Here is a 17618-nt window from a genome sequence, read left to right on the forward strand (position 1 = left end):
TAATGGTGCTTCCATTACCACTGCAGCATCACGGACAGGCTCTTACAGGGCAGGGGCACGCCTCAGTCTCCACGGCACTATCAGGTGCCTGCTCAGTGCCCAGCACCTGACAGCCAACATCAGCCGGATGATGCATTAATACGGTCATTATTCAAATTAGTTACTACTCAACTCTCCCGGGTGAGCCCCGCGGGTTCCTCCAGCTTGACCTACCAGCCCAGTGTTCACGCAGGAGCGCGTCAGGCAGCACGGCGCATGCGTGGCTGGTGCAGGAGGAAATGGCTAGACACGCGCAGGCGCGCCGCCGCGCCCCTGGTCTTGCTAGCGGGCCGACGACGCATGCGCGGGCGGCGCGGTCTTAAGGGCGGCGGCGGCGGGGTAACCCAGTCGGCCTGTCAGCCGGCTTGGAGGCACGTTCCAGCGCTTGCGCGGCGCCGGCCATGGCGGCCGAGGAGGAGGAGGTGGACTCGACAGACACCGGGGAGAGGTAAGTGCGGCCGGCAGAGGTGGGAGGCTGCGTGTTTCTCCCGCGCGTGGCCGGAGCCCGGCTCAGCGGGCAACACCGAGGACTCGTAACTCACCCGGCTACGACCGGCCGCTCGCTTGTCCGGCTCCGGCGCGGGGCGCCCGGAGAAGTCCCAGCGCCGCTCTGCTCCGGTGGGCGCCCGAAATGTCCGAGTCTGACTCCGGCCGCCCTGAGGGGCCGCCCCCTTGTTGTGTAAGCGGCCCCGCGGGGCCGGCGCCGGGACCGCCTCGCTCTCCTCCCCGCCCGGCGCGGCGGCGGGCGGGACGGGCCGAGCCTGCACCTGACTTCGAGGCCCGGGAAATGGCCGGGTCCCTCTGTCGGCTTCCGAGCGCGACTTGCGTCTTCAGGTACGCGCTGTGCTCTGTCCAGCCTCCGGCCAGCCGGAAAGTGCCGCCGGAGCCGGTGCTCCCGCAGCCCGGCGGGAGGGGCGGTGCTTCCTGGGGGTTGTTAGGCGGACAACCCAAATTCACCCCAGAAGCGGCGGGACATTCGAGGTGTCCACGGAAAAGCCCAGCATGAGGAAAAGGGTACTTGGAGAAGTGGGCGTATGGCTTTGAGTTTCAGAAAACGTTTAACTTACAGATACTTTGTAGGGAAAAAGGGGACACTTAAGGTGCGGCTAACAAGTTCAAAGTGATCATCCTTTTGCTTCCGAGCTGCGTTCTCTCCTTATTTGTGATGAGTTGTTCTTGCTTTACTGGAGAACCGTGTGTGTGTCCTGTGCCTCAAGGAGACACAGACATGTGGGAAACCGTGGAAGTTGGAAGGCGGATGTCTAATGTGGATCTTTTTGATATACAGATACACTGAGTTTAAATTATTTTCTACAGGTAGCTGACTTTGTACACTTCTTCGTAGACTAGTAGTTAATTAGTGGAAAGATAAACCTTATTTTTCAAGGATAGTCATTTAGAGGCAAGGGTATTTTGAAAAATGACAAAGGGGAAGAAATATAAAATATTGGAAACTAGATTCTTCCCTTGAGTTTTGTTTATATGATGAATGGGTCTGCTATTTTGGGTTGTTGTTGAACTTCCTACTTACCTTGAGATGAGATGGTGCGTGTCACGTGAACTCAAGAAAGAACCTATCTGGTACCTTATGTTCCCATCTGGTTTGTCTTTGGTTTGTTTTTTGCCTTTCTGAGACTACTTTCTGGTAGACTCTTTGGTCTCCATGTTGTTGTAGGGTTTTGGAGTCGAGGGCAAAACCTGAATGGCTTTAGGTGATGGCTGGAAGCAGTGAGGAGCAATTGATTAAAAAAAAAAAGTCCTTAGCAGCCCTCTTGTCCCTAGACGAGGTGGACCTGGCTGGTGTTCTTGGCAATACACTTGATCAGTTTCCAACATCCATATGGCCTTCTGAACTGTACCAACAGGCAGGTGGAGAATACTAACCTTCTTCATTAGCTGGGTGTTCCCTAAAAGTAGTCATGTTAAATGTAATGTTTACCTTGTATGATAGATACTCCTGTTTACACTTTGCAGTTGGGACTGCCACTGGGAAGGCTCCTAGCACCCTGACAGCAAGTAGTAGGCCTAACTTGGAGCACCACACGTATCTGGATTTAATCTAAGACACTTTACCCATATTTCTCCTGTCTGTCAGTATGATTAGGTCATGTCCGATATTTGCCTCTTGTTTGAAATCAAATTCCCCATCCTAAGACATTCCAAGTGTAGACAGATGACATTTACAAAGGAAACAATTATAAAAGGGTCATCTGATGGCTTTTTGGAGCATATGATTTGTTTTTTCCTTTGTGGCACTTAGTGAAGACAGGCCTTCCAGGGATCCATTTTGCTTTCAACATCCAGCCCTTTTCAGTTGCAATACAGTTGAGAAAGTTAAGTGTAACAAGAGCAGGGTAGACTTCTGTGAATTGCTGTAAGTAAATTTGTCCCAGAGAATGATTGTGTCAGTTGAATTTAGAGGAAAGCTGTCATAGAATTGCTTAGTTGCAGAGTAGACTGTAAAAGAAGTGGTTTGCAGTAGTGCGCTGGAGTTGATTTGTACCAGCAAGCCATTACTAAATTTGCAGGAATTTTGCCAACTGTTGGCAGCTTGAAACTGGCCATGGTGGGAGTATTTACACCATGGAAATCATCAAATGCTATAAATAAGGTATAAATAAAGGATTTTTCTCCCCTCCTTCCGGCCTCAGTCCGTGTGCCAGCACTCTACTGGCTTTATGTTAGGAGTTGAATGTAGTTCTTTCTCTTGGAGATGGAAGAATGGATTTCTCTATCATTTAAAAACTGCAAATGGCTGGGGTATGGTGGCTTACACCTGTAATCTTAGAGCTTTGGGAGATGGAGGTGGGAGGATCCCTTGAGCTCATGAGTTTCGGATCAGCCTAAGCAAGAGTGAGACCCACTGTGTCTCTACTATAAAAAAGAAGAAAAAATTAGTTGGGCATTGTGGCTGGTACCTGTAGTCCCAGCTACTTGGGAGGTTGAGGCAGGAGGATCGCTTGAACCCAGGAGTTTGAAGTTGCTGTGAATTAGGCTGCCACCAAGGCACCATAACCTGGGCAACAAAGTGAGACTCTGTCACAAACAAACAAACCCACAAAACTGCCAAGATCTGTGATGCCTTACTGATGCTGTCTCCCCTTCCCAACCCTTCCCACTTCTTAGAACTCACATCAGTGCAACATCCCATTTCTGTACTTATCCTCGGATCATTTTCAGCTTTTGATATGTAATGATAGCTACTTCTTTTTGAAACTCTTACTAGATATTCTAGTTCTTAACAATATTGTGCTTCTTGCCTTACGTAAGACCAACAGTGACTTTTATTAGCTTCTCTTTTTTCTCTATTCTCTGCATGTAGTAATTTTCCAAGGTTCTAACTTGATGCTTGTTTTTGTTTTTTGTCCTATTTTCTCAAACACCTTTAAGTATCTTGTCTGTGGAGAGGACTGATATTTGTTCTCTTTCCTCTTCTGGGAGGAGCCCTCCTTAGGCTGGTGATATTTCTAATTGTCAAATATTTCTGCCTGATTCCTTAAAATTTTCGCATCCAGACCAGGATTTTATTTGCACCTTCCTTCTCCTAAACTACACGATAGAAAAGTCTCCATTCTTCTCCTTGGTTTGTGGCAATTACTATTTCTGGTCATCCAAATAACACTGTGGCATTATCTCTTGACTCTTCCCCCACCACCAAGCCCCTTTTATTGCCCCCAAATACCAAATCTGTTACCAAGTCCAGTAGCTTCTAAGTGTACAACTTCTCCTTTCCATTCCACTTGTTACCTAAGAGCCAGGAATACCTAAGAATAAGGAGGGTATGAACCCCTGGATTGTTGACTGTTAACAAGTTTGCAAGTTTGTAGCATTGTTCATTTCATTAATTACTTTTATATTTCCAAGAGGTATAGTCTCCTTTGTCACACAGACACACACACACAATGTGGTTTTATTATGTGTCCACAACCTGACTTCAAAGCCCTTTCCAACTAGTGGTGGCTGCTATCTGGCTTTAGAGTCTTACTTCCTCTCTGTGCACTGGACTCCAGCCAACCTGTATTTTTCATTGTTTCCTCAACAGGCTGCTTTGCTCACTTCCTTTTTCCCCAAAGCTTGGTTACTTTGTTTTCTCTGACCCAAAACACATTGTGATCTTTCTTTCTAAAGGTCCACAGTGTTTTTCTAAATGTTGTGGCAAGTGTACCATTATTTTGTAGTATAGTTATTTGTTGTCAACTCAGTGAAGACAAGGCTTTTGTTTTACCCAAAATATTTAGTAGAGCCTAAAGTGGCATTACAAATAGTTAAGCTTTACTTTTTTGTTAAGTTAAACACTTCAACTATTGTAAATTCATGATAATACAAATATTAAAATCAGAAATATAGTAGATTATACATTTTGTTCTGTGTGACTTAAATTTTTTCATCATGAGATATTCAGAAAAGTTTGAATTTGGATAAGACAACAGTTAGGAACATGAGCTTAATGTAAGTTTGGGAATACAATTCTGTGTCGAGACCTTGAGCGAATAATCTGTGCTTCACTGTTTTGCCTGCTCTCCAAAATGCCATTCACGGATCAGCAACTGCTGATTTCAGTCCTGTGACAAAGAACTTGATAACAAAAGATGGTAAAATGACAAGGATGGCAACTTAATAAAAAAACACTGATTAAAACATTTCAGAATTACAGGTTTTTGAATGAGTCTTTAAAGATTTGACCTATATTACATATAGTAGCTGCTCTGAAACATTATATTGGTTTAAACATTGCTTTGACTAAGTGTTAGAATATTAGTCTAACCTTGTGATTCTATAATTCTTACTCCTGATTTTGAGTTATAAGAAAAGTTGTGTGGAGAGATTTTTTTTATTAAAATGATTACTTAGTTTGAGACTAAGGTTTTTTAGTTTTGTTCTGTTTATTATCTAGTGGATGAACTTATTTTAGAACTGACTTAAAGAAATGCCACTTTGACTCGTTAAGCAGAGTAAACCTGAAAGTATACATGTAACTTCACACTGATATTTGATAATGGGGCCAGGTAAGTGCCTGACTCCTGAATAGTTTGTTTCCCGTGTGAGGGAACATTGTGTAAGGGAAGGTAAAAAACAGTGGGGGAAAGGGGTTGGACATATTACCATCATATGGCTTGTCTAAAACACTGATTTTCCCACTTTGGTCTTTTGAAGAAGGTAATGGGGGGGCTTAAAAGATTGTTGATTAACCTGCTAAAATGTATTAGAGGGCCTGAGTTGTCTTTACTATAATAGTTAGAGATAGTTTGCATCATTTAAGTATTATTTATCTAAAATAAAATGCCATGCTAGTCACTTAAATTGTAGTTGTATGAGACATACTCTTTTTGTTGTTGTTGTTTCCTCTTTGCTAAGAAGTCATTTCTCAAGAAAGCAAACCTTTATTTGCCAAGTGTTACAATTTCCAATTTTGAAGTTTTTAGTCATTCATTGGTTGAGAGATTATGTCAGAAAAACATGTTCACACCTATAATTAATTTGGACATTTATAATAAAAAGCAAAATTTCATGGTTTCTTTAAAGATGATAGAATACCATTTTAGATTAGCTTATTAAGAGCAATAATGAATTTATAATATTTTTCTCTCTCATCTGTACCCATACAGGAATGGAGACCATTTTAAACAAAATAATAATCTAATGAAATCCTCTTTACTTATAACCTAATTAGAAATGTTATTTAAGTGTCCAAGAGTGTGTGGAAATTGACCAGACTTCTGCGCATTTTCTTCAGAATACTTTGAAACCTCTTTCACTGTTTCATAATATTTATAGATTGTGTAATTCAGGTTTGGTAATACTATATAGATAGTCAAATGTCTTAGAGAACAAAACAGGGTTTACCAGGAAACTTAAATGTTGATGGCATGGGGTATAAGTACAACATAATGATATTTTTATAAAAAATATTAGGTAGAAAGTTCAGGGAAAAAATTATATCTCAAACTCAGAATACTTAAAATTACATTCTTAGGTGATATACTCTATTAATTTGCTGAGCATGTGTTCCTTGGCCTTCCTTAGAATTGCTCCCTCTAATGTGGCCTTTCCACATTTTTCTTACTTAGAAGTCTGCTCACTGAAATGATTCTCAATTTACACCACAGTGGTTATAAAGTTAAAGTCCTTTCATTTGGTTTTTAATTCTGTCATTTTATTTATTTATGTTTGATATTTTACTATTTATGTTTGATTTGGTACTTTAGAGCTTGGTTCCTTTGCCTTGCTTTGATAAGCTTAGTGCAGGGGTCCTCAAATTGCGGCCCGCGGGCCACATGAGGTGGTGTGATTGTATTTGTTCCCGTTTTGTTTTTTACTTCAAAATAAGATATGGGCAGTGTGCATAGGAATTTGTTCATAGTTTCTCTTTTAAACTATAGTCCGGCCCTCCAACAGTCTGAGGGACAGTTAACTGGCTCCCTGTTTAAAAAGTTTGAGGATGCCTGGTTAGTGTCTGACTGATTGAGCTGTACAGAAAACTTTTTGGCTTACATTGGTAAGGCTTCCCCATATTATAGTTGTTTATTTTTAGAAAGTTGTCACTATGATGAATGAAATTTCTTTGTGTTACAATTGATGGTTTGGCCTCTTCTGAAGTTTGGGGCTTAGTGATGGATTATAGTGATTATTGCTTATCTGCTTAAATAAAATAGAGACGTTAGGTTTTGCCTTTCTGTTTATTTTCCCAAGCTATAAGGAAAGCAACCCTGTACGTAGTTTATTATTTTATTGCTAGACCATGTGAATTTAACTTTTACTTTGAATTGCCGGGGTCCTCAAACTGCGGCCCGCGGGCCACATGAGGTGGTGTGATTGTATTTGTTCCCATTTTGTTTTTTACTTCAAAATAAGATATGTGCAGTGTGCATAGGAATTTGTTCATAGTTTTTTTTTTAAACTATAGTCTGGCCTGCCAACAGTCTGAGGGACAGTGAACTGGCCCCCTGTTTAAAAAGTTTGAGGACCCCTGCTTTAGAGGAATGGCTAGGTATCTGACAAGGTTCACTCCTGTGTCCCTAGTTCCATTCTTCCATATTCTAAACTCGTAAGGTTGAACAGTACGGAGTGGGATAGAAAACCCTGTGAAAGGGGCAGAGGGTCTCTTTAAAGACTGGAAGTAGGGTTGGATGGGTAAGTGTTTAGTGTAGAAGCGGTAAAGGTAGGAAGGTAAGGTATGGGAACTCTCGAACAAAGGGGAATCAACTAAAGGATGGGAAAGGTAGATTCTTGGGAAAATGTTCCTTGAGCCTATTATAAGCATGGCACCCAGTCCTGTAGAATATCGCGAAGAGAGGAGGAGACGGTTTCTTGGAACATTCTATCGTATAGTTAAAGTAAAACTGAATAGAAGCATTATCAAGATTTAGGGGAAGAGTGATATCTCTACAGTTTTATTAAGCATAAAAATAGTTTACTCTGTTTTGTTAAATGTAGATTTTTCAGTTAAAATATACTTTGGAAAAGCCCCACTTTAAAAAATTGCTTTGATGAAAAAGCTTCTGTGAAAATATCAAGTAAATTGATGCCTCTTCTTATAGTTAGGATGATTCCTAATTCCTAAAAATTAGGATGATTCCTAATTTTTCATTGTAATGCATTAGGCTTACAAGCATGAAAACATTGTTTTGTTCCTTCTCTGAGTTGAGCTGGTCACTAAGGCAAATCTGGACAGATAATCCCATCCTTTGAGAGCTGGTTTTATGGTTTACTTTTAAATTGATGGAGGTAGGTATAATTCCCATGTTACATGCTGGTATATAACTTTTTTTTCGCTTTTTTATTTTATTTCGTTGCTTATTTTTTATTTCTTTTCTTTTTTTTTTTTTTTTTTGTTCTTGAGATAGAGTTCCACCCTTATGCCCCTGAGCAGAGTGCTGTAGGCGTGGTAGCTCACTGCAACCTCAGACTCAGGCTATGAGCACCTGGCTGGGTTTTTCCATTTTTTTTCATGAGTCAGAGTCGCACTGTCGCTCCTGAGCTCAAGCAATTCTCCCTCCTCTGCCTCCCACAGTGCTGGGATTACAGGCATGAGCCACCACACCTGGCTGATATATAACTTTTTAAAGTCTGGTGCTTGGTTTGGTAAATCTTTAGAGTCTAAATTATGTTTTGAATGTATTTTTTTTTTTTTTTTACAAAGACTGAAATAAAGATTACATTTGTGTTTTCTTTGCCCCAACTTGTCTGTGATATCAGTTGGAGCAACAGTAGATTATAGTACATTTCATGTTAATTTTTTTCTCTCTTTTTTTTTTTGGTACTGACCTCTGATTCTCTGTGGCAAAGAACTATACTATGACTTAAGAGGAATAGTAGTTAAGAAAATTGGTGAGATTGAGTTGTAAGTAACTTGCCATTGATACCAGTTAATATTTTTATGGTCAGAGACCTTACGTTTGGTCAGAACAAAAGAGCTATAGCTTAATGATAGTTTACTGTTGTGTTTTTAAGCTCTAAAGATCATGAGATACTTTTAATTGTCTTTTAACCACTTTTCCCTCCAACATTTAGAAAATGGTTGAATAAAAACATTTATTGCTGAAGACTTGAATCATTTTTCCTAGATGATTTATAAATAGGTTTATGTGTTTATAAATAGCCTGATATTAACAATGTTTCTATTATGTTTATACCTTGATAATGAATTACATGTAACATTTTTGAGGGATGCCTAATCATCTTGTCCTATTAAGGCACAAAGTTAGAAACTGGCCACAGAGAACATTAGAGTAGAACCTTATTATAATGCATGCTATTATGTATCTCAAGACATTCTTTTCTTGGTGGGATATCCCTACAGTATGACTGCATGCCATGAAAACCTGACCAGATAATCTGCTTATAGTCCTGTCCTTTAATCCCGTTGATGTGTGTAGCACAAACACACATACATACACAGGTACAGTATCTCTCAGGACTTACGTTCCAAGACCCTCAGTGGATGCCTGAAAACTCAGATAGTACTGAAATTATATATATATATGTTTTCTATTATACATATACTCCTATGCTAAAGTTCAATTTATAATTTAGGCATGGTAATGGTAAGAGATTAACAAATAATCATGAATAATAAAATAGAATAATTATAGTAATATGCCACCATTACTACTCTTATGCTTGGGGTCATTATTAAGTAAAATAAGGGTTTTACAGGAGCTCTGCAATATTGAGACAGTTGATCTCATAACCAAGAGAGCTACTGAGAGACTAATGGGCTGGTAGACGCCAAAGGGGTGATTTATATCCTAAGTGGAACAGGGCAGGATACTGCACAATTTAAAACTTATGAATTGCTTTCTGAATTTTCCATTTAATGTTTTTGGATATCTGTTGACTGTGGGTAATTGAAACCACAGAAAACAAAAGCATGGATAAGGGGGGACTACTTTATATGTATAATATAATACTACCAAACTTAAACTGGGAAAGTTCTTGTGTCTAAAGATAAAGTGACAAGAAAAAGGTGACTAGTAGATGAAAAAGGAATAATTTATTTAAGTGGGAAAAAAAAGGTGTAGGTATTAGTCTGTTGTGCTTCTGTCCACCTTACTATATTATCCGTGCTGTTGATTACCCTTTTCTTGATTCACCTCTTTACACCAACATTTGTTTTTTGTTTTGTTTTAGGGGGTTCAGGACCTTCCTCTGCTCGTATACTATTTCCTGTTAAAGAACTCGTGGTACTGTAAGAGCTCTTTGGCTATAGAAATGAACCCCATCTGCCTTTCTTCTTCACACTTCTGATATTTCTTTTCTTTCTTTATTTTTTTGAGACAGAGTCTTACTGTGTCATGCTGGGTAGAGTGCTATGGCGTCATAGCTCACAGCAATCTCAAACTCTTGGGCTTAAGTGATTCTCTAGCCTCAGCCTCCCAAGTAGCTGGGACTACAGGCGCCCACCAAAACTCCCTGCTATTTGTTGTTGTTGTTGTTGTTGTTGTCACTGTTATTTAGCTGGCCCGGGCCAAGTTTGAACCAGCCTACCTTGGTGTATATGGCCAGCACCCTTAACTGAGCTACATGGTGCCAACCTAAAACTTCTGATAGTTCTATGACCACGGCTTTCAGTTCACAAACACCATCATCAAGCCCTCGCATGACCACTGTTTGGCACTAGGGATGTGAGGATGACTTTGAACCTGTGTTTAATCTTCAGCATACTCATGGTGCAGTAGGGCCAATAAATATGTAAATAGATAGGCTGGGCACAGTGGCACAGCTACTTTGAGAGACTGAGGTGGGAGGTTTGCTTGAGCCCAGAAGTCCAAGGCCAACCTGGGCAACTGAGACCCTATGTCAAAAAATAAAAAAAAACCACCCTCAAATAACCACAACAATAGTAACTGTATTTAAAGGACCAGAGGTGTGATATCAGGGTCAGGGACAGTATTTCAGAAAAAGTGAGGCAAGGCATCTGGGCAGTGGGAAGAACTGTGTAAAGCCATAGAGACAGGCAATAGTATGAAGTTTTAGGACCTGAGAGGTACTGGGAAAGCATAATGTGCAAAAGAAAATACAGGGTGGAAGTAGGCTGTGGACAGATTGTAAAGTACCTCTGTGCAATCTAAGGAATGTGGACTTTATCCTATAGGTAATGGGCAATTCCTCAGACACTTTAAAGAAAGTAGTCACTTGAGAAGAAAGGGTTTTGAGTCACTCAGTGTCACAGACTTACTAGGTGAATACCTTTGGACTTGGCTTAACATTTCTGAACTTCAGTTTTTACATTTATGAAATGGGGATAATGTGGCTGAGAATACCCTGGGTTGTGAGTGACTTAATCATTTATCAAACGTTATTTATTGAGCACCTATTATACAATGATATGCAGAGAAATTCTACAGGAAAGGGAAAGGAAATATTGTAGGATGGATGAGCCTACCAAGGTTAGAAAAAGCTGGATGCTGGATCACAGCCCTTCCAAACTTGAGCACATTTCCCTACTTACACCTATTCTTATTCTTGTGTTCCCTAAGACAGTAGCCTCAGAATCCTTATTATACCTTATTTATATAGAACAAATTATCAAATTCAGCCTGTTTTCTTTTAAATATTCTTTGGCCATATCTTTTTGTCTCTATCCCTATTGTTAAAGGGTTGGTTCTGGTCTTTACTCTCATTATTTGGAGTCTTCAGTATTGGTCACTTTTCCTATTCTAATTCATTTTTCTTTCACCAAAAAGTTTTCATTTTAAACAATACCAGTATGTGCTGAGCCCTAGCTAATAGTAAGTGATTGCTGAAACTCTCCGTTGTTCAGATCATTACAATAAGCTTGTGGTCTGCTGCTGCAGTGAAGGGTTGCCCTCTTAGTTGACTGTAAGCAGAGTGTGTCAGTTCTGGCCTTCCCATGCCTTTCTACAGCTGTTCCCTTAGACCTGCTTCATTGTTTTTTTTTTTTTTGTAGAGACAGAGTCTCACTTTATGGCCCTCGGTAGAGTGCCGTGGCGTCACACAGCTCACAGCAACCTCCAACTCCTGGGCTTAAGCGATTCTCTTGCCTCAGCCTCCCGAGTAGCTGGGACTACAGGCGCCCGCCACAACGCCCGGCTATTTTTTGGTTGCAGTTCGGCTGGGGCTGGGTTTGAACCCACCACCCTCGGTATATGGGGCCGGCGCCTTACCGACTGAGCCACAGGCGCTGCCCTGCTTCATTGTTTTTTGTTCCACTGTCTTCTGACAAATGCCTGAGTCATTCTTTTTATCTCCTATTGCTGAAACACAAAGCTTTTTTGTTTTTCTATTAACAGTTATTCTGTTAACCAGTTTACCCTAAAGAGATTATATACAGGCCAGCGCCCTGCATTTGTATTTGGAATACATTACTACCTTTCCATAAGATTTGAAGGCTTTTTTGAAAAACACCTCAGATTTTAATAAGATTTCTCTTTTCTCAGTCTCCACAGCAGCTGCCTTTTTATACTTTGAATCTACAATTCAAATGAACCTTCTCATAGTCCTTAGCCTTTTCACACTTCTACCTTGATAAGAAGCTGTCTTGTAAGGAGGGGAAATTTTTTGCTTTGTGGGGTTTGTTTTGTTTTTTCTTGTTCTTCCCATTTCATCTTCCCCCTTGTTTAGAGTCTGACTATCCATGCAGGTAAGATAGACTTTAATACCTACACAGGCTGAAGTTGAATATCTATCCCCAGTACTTACCATAGTGCTTTGCACCCTGTAGGTCATTTTTGTCAAATATTGCTTCATCATCAAACACTGTGTTTACTGTGCTGCTTTTCTTTTCCACATGGGCAGTTATGAGTTAAGAGCATGAACTCACCTATTTGTATTTTGTTTCTGGTGCTTTAGGTCAGGATGGCTAACTGGCTGGCTCCCCACGTGGTGCCCTACATCTATGTCACACCTTAAAGAAGCTGAAGAGAAAATTTTAAAATGTAAGGTTTTTTTCTAGTAAGTTAAACTAAGTTATATACTAAAAGAGGTCCAGTGTATCACATTGCCTTGAAGCTAGAGATAAAATTCTGTGGTGTGTTAGTTGTTGGCAAAAGACTTTTTTCCTCTTCAATGTCGTTAGCAATTGTAGAGTAGTAGGGGGTCATAGCTTCTCAAACTTTTTGGACTTGGGTCCCTGTTATACTCTTAAATTCATAATTATAAGAATCTTTGTTTATGGGCTATCGTTATAAATATTTACTATATTAAAAGTGAAAATTGAATAATTGAATTGAAAATGTTAGTTTATTTATTTTTTATTGAAACAGTCTCAACTTTGTGGCCCTTGGTAGAGTGCTGTGGCATCATAGCTCACAGCAACCTCCAACTCTTGGGCTCAAGCAATTCTCTTGCCTCAGGCTCCCAAGTAGCTGGGACTATGGGAGCCCATCACAAGGCCTGTTTTTTTTTTTTAGTAGAGATGGGGGTCTCGCTCTGTCTCAGGCTGGTCTTGAACTCCTGAGCTCAGGGCAGTCCACCCACCTCGGCCTCCCAGAGTGCTAGGATTACTGATGTGAGCCACCATGCCCGGGTGAAAATGTTATTTATTTAAAAATAATAATAAACCTATTACAGATAAAAATTAATAACATATTTGCAGAAAAACTACTTTTCAAACAAAAATGTATTGAGAAGAGTAACATTGTTCACATGTTTATAAATCTCTTTAATGTCTGGCTTCTCAAATCTGTTGGGTAATCATATTATGTGACCTCTAGAAAACTCCTTTGTATACCCATCAGAGAATGAGACTGAAGAAGGCAAATAAAGCCTTAGTATTATTATGAAGCCAGTTTTGACCTGGACCTCCTCAGATGGTCCATCCCCTGGATAGTCTATGCTTTGAGAACAGACTCAGGGTCAGTGATTGTCAGCCAGTGTGCTGTGTGTGGCACACTGATGTGCTGTGAGAGAATCTTCGGTGTGCCATGAAAATTTTTAAAAATCACTGAAAGTTCAAAGCACAGTAAGTATAATCTTTTTTCTCTCTCTCTCTTTTTTTTTTTTGATCAACATAATTTAAGTGTGCCACAGAAGTTTAACTATAGGCTCAAGTGTGCTGTAAGATAAAAAAAAGGTTGAAAAACACTGTTCTAAGTGTTCTAAAGCAGGCATCCTTGTATATTTGAACAAATACTGGTCGAAAACCCAGGTAATCTAGTCTAGGTCCAGATCTGCCACTAGGTGGTTGTAAGATCTTGGGCAAGTCACTTCTCTTTTTGTACCTGTAAAATGAGGGATTAAGATGATCCTCACAATTGCTTCTGAGTCTGGCATTCTGGGGTTCTTTAATTCTGCATTTATAATGGTATGGAAGCCTTTATTTCTTATGAGTACTGAAATCTGTCCAAGCTGGTAACATCAAGGCGTTCTCAGTTTTCTGTGGGTATGGTTCTCAGCACTGGTGTTCATTTGTAATTTCGTTCTGATACCATTTAGAGGAGTGGATTAAACAGTGCAGTTCATGTCCATGATTGTTTTATAAGTATGTACAGATGTTTGTCCATGCCTGTTTTTTTGTCCTCTTTACCGCCAATTAGTCTTTTTTGTTTGTACATTTGAATGATTCAGAAGTAAGTGAGCATTATTGGTCATATTCTTAGGAAGGGGTAGTTACCCATCTCGCATGAATTTTTTAACATGAAAATGAATTTCTGCTCCATACCCATGGAGACTCTTTCTACAAAACTGAGAAAGTTGTCATTGTGCTTTACCCAGTGAAAAAATACTTGTCAGAAGATAAAAAAGGGTGCTAGATGCTCAATTCCTGCATTTAACAAATGTATTGATCCCTCCTGCTAGGTTCAGAGATGCCAAGAGGAGTGAGAATTAGTCCTTGCCTCAATATGGAACCTGAAGGCAAGTGACTAATACAGTAGGGTAATTTCTCTAAACAGTGCTTCTCAACCTTCCTAATACCTCAGTGTATTTTCATTGTTAAAAAGGGGTCGCGATCCACAGGTTGAGAACTGCTGCTCTAATAGAAAATTAGAGATGCTTTTTATGTGAGTAGGCAGACAGCTGTGTTCAAAATGCTGAAGGGTTTGACTTGGTGTCATTGCCAGAGCAACTCTTTTTCTCAATTTGCCACATTTTCCCCCCTTGGGGCATAGGCTTTGTTAATAATCTGAATAAATGCTGGGTTCCTCTTTGCTGCCACTATGTGGATACAAAACCTGAGATTATTTCTTTGTTAAAGGGCGGAAACTCCTGTTCCCTTCATTTATGCACTGCAGATGAATATGTACAAGTAATTAAGGGCTGTATCTAAAGTGTAGGTATTCAGATGATAATGCAAATAATTTCAAATATAGTTTCATCATGAGGCAATTTGGGGCAATATATATTTTGTCCCAAAACATTAAAGGTAAGTAAAATTTTTGATCTACAAAATTGTAACTTTTTGCATTTTCTGGGAAATGGCTAGACTTGTACTCAGAAGTTCCTAATACTTAAGATTTCACTTACGTGTTTAGCACAGATATCACTAATTTTTTCCTAAATTCATGTTTACTTTTTTTGGGAGAAATGATTCCTTTGAGTCTGACTTCAATCTTCAGTGCTTAGTCTATCAAATGTTTTGCAAATTCAAGGTGCTATTCTTTTGTTACTGTCTGCAAAGCTAGAGACCTTAAAATGGGTTCAGTGACCACAAAGTTCCTTTCCAGTTCTAGAAGAGTAGCACCCTCATTTGATAGATTTGGAAAGAAGTCAGAAGGTAAAATGACTTGTCAAAGGCCTTTGTCATGGCTTGTGTGAGGTAGGTGTTTCCACATAGATGTAAAACATTTTCATTGAGACTTCAATAAAGTATGTATTTTTTCCAAAAAGTCTGACAATAAAGGCTAAAATCATATGACTGGATACCAGATAGGTTTCTAATTTTTGGTTGCTCTGAGAATACTCCCCTTCTCGGAAGTAGTGAAGATAAGCCGAATTTCTCTTTTATGTTTTCATTAGGTGTCCCTTGCGCATACAAAAAAGAACCTGTTTGTATATCTAATGGAAATAAAATATGGACACTGAAGTTCTCTCATAATATATCAAATAAGACTCCACTTGTCCTCCTGCATGGTTTTGGAGGAGGTGTTGGACTCTGGGCACTGAATTTTGGAGATCTGTGCACTGATAGGCCCGTCTATGCTTTTGACCTGTTGGGCTTTGGACGCAGTAGTAGACCCAGGTTTGACAGTGATGCAGAGGAAGTGGAGAATCAGTTCGTGGAATCTATTGAAGAATGGAGATGTGCCCTAGGGTTGGACAAAGTGATCTTGCTTGGGCACAACCTAGGTGGCTTCCTGGCTGCTGCTTACTCGCTGAAGTACCCGTTAAGGTAAGTGCTGGTGACTGAAGAGAGGGATCCTAGTGCTAGTCTCTAGTTCCCATCTTTGGTGGTTGTTGGTGTTTTCGCCTTATAAGACAGACTTTCTCTAAAAGGACCTTACAGACCAAGACACAACTGATAATCCAGTTTGGTAGCTGAAATAAGCAGGTTTTCCTGTTATACGTGCTGCACATTGATAGGCTTCAGAAAAGACTTTGTATTTGTTAATCTTAGAATTGTATTTAATTTAGTGTATATTGTTAAGCTATAGGTTAAAATTATTGTGTTGTTATTGTTTATTGTTATTATTATTAAATCAATGGATCCAGCAGGCTTTTCTTAATCTTTTCTACATTTCTTTTACTACATTATAGTAAGGTGTAATGAGACACCTTATCTTTAGATTAAGGTAAGACACCTTATTTTTACATTAGTGTCTCTAATGAGCCACTCTTACCTTAATCTTTTCTACATTTCTTTTACTACATTGTAGTGAGGTGTAATGGGACACCACAGGGTTAGAAGTGAGATCTAGGTGCTAGTATTCTTTGTGACTTAGAGCAAATCACTTAACCTCTAAACTTATCTCTAAATTACAGAAAATGTACTTTATAGTATATCTTGCAGAATTTTTGATTATACCTTGCCTTAACCTTTCTCATTATAGAACTATTTTTCACTTTAAAAATATTCACTTTGAAATGTTTGCATGTTCACTTTGAAATTTTTCTATCATCATCTCCTTTCTTTACATTATTATTATTATTATTATTATTATTATTATTATTTGGAGTGAGCATCTCAAGCTGTCACCCTGGTAGAGTGCTCTGGAGTCATAGCTCACAGCAACCAACTATTGGGCTGAAGCGATCCTCTTGCCTCAGTTTTTCTATTTTTAGTAGAGATAGGGTCTCAATTTTTGCTCAAGTTGTTTTCAAACTCATGAGCTTGAGCTATCCACCTACCTCGGCCTTCCAGAGTGCTAGGATCACAGGCATGAACCACCACACCCAGCTTCTTTCTTATTTTTATATGCTATTTCCTATTTATTATTCATGTTGCTGCTCTGAGGGGAGGTCACATTTGAACGCTAAGCAAACAGGAGAAAAACCCATCTTTGTTTTGCTTATCTTTTGGAGAGAAACCAAAAAAATGAATATTGGCATTTTTATGTCACCAAATTTTTTTTTCATTGGACTAATTTTTCATCCAGAATTGCAACTGAGTTTGACCTTGAGGGTCTGTGAATGAGAAATGTTGGTCATCTTCCGAGTGGCTGTGTGCACCTGTGACACCAGGCCTTGGCATAACTGTAGAACGTGGGCTGAGCAGCAGCGCTGTGTACCTCATGTTTTCTTCCTCTAGAATAGCCATTTTTTTCCTCTACAGATTCTTTAAGCTTCAGCACTTATGTCTGATTTTTCTGGAGAGATTATATTCCTATACATGCTAGTAATAGTTTTGTGAACTGACAATTCTCTTCTATCAGCAGAAACCCAAATTTTCTTCTCCTAGTTGGCATTTTGGGCTTACTCTCTTTTATTGTGCCCTACTCTGAGTGACAAATACCTAGTTGTATTTATGGGGGAAAGAGGAGAAGGAGGTGGAAATGTTTCTGGTATAAGACAACAGGGCTATTTGTGAGAGTTGAACCTTTTTCGCTTTTTAGCAGGTGTATATTTTGCCTGTCTTGTGGTATTTATTCTACAAAGAAGTGACATGGAACTCTGTGGGCTACAGGGCTGGTCATTAAACCCCTAAGTCTTAGAGTCCTGACCCTTTAGCTATGTACTGCTTA

At 39.7% G+C, this 17618-nt stretch overlaps 1 protein-coding gene across 3 annotated transcripts in view; it reads left to right on the forward strand.

Annotated features, from left to right (window-relative positions):
• The first annotated feature begins 238 nt into the window (after nt 1-238).
• The window catches only part of ABHD5 (abhydrolase domain containing 5, lysophosphatidic acid acyltransferase), a 30753-nt gene continuing 13373 nt past the window's right edge, over nt 239-17618 (forward strand). The window contains exons 1-3 of one of the 3 annotated variants that reach the window (XM_053598709.1): nt 324-487; nt 12352-12437; nt 15457-15829. In XM_053598709.1, the coding sequence (XP_053454684.1) occupies nt 441-487; nt 12352-12437; nt 15457-15829 (506 nt within the window). In that variant the 5' untranslated portion in view covers nt 324-440. Of the gene's footprint in view, nt 488-655; nt 874-12351; nt 12438-15456; nt 15830-17618 lie in introns of those variants that run through there. The other 2 variants (XM_053598707.1, XM_053598708.1) reach the window with 2 other exon arrangements.

Source organism: Nycticebus coucang, chromosome 8, assembly GCF_027406575.1.
Source record: "Nycticebus coucang isolate mNycCou1 chromosome 8, mNycCou1.pri, whole genome shotgun sequence".
NCBI lineage: Eukaryota > Metazoa > Chordata > Mammalia > Primates > Lorisidae > Nycticebus > Nycticebus coucang.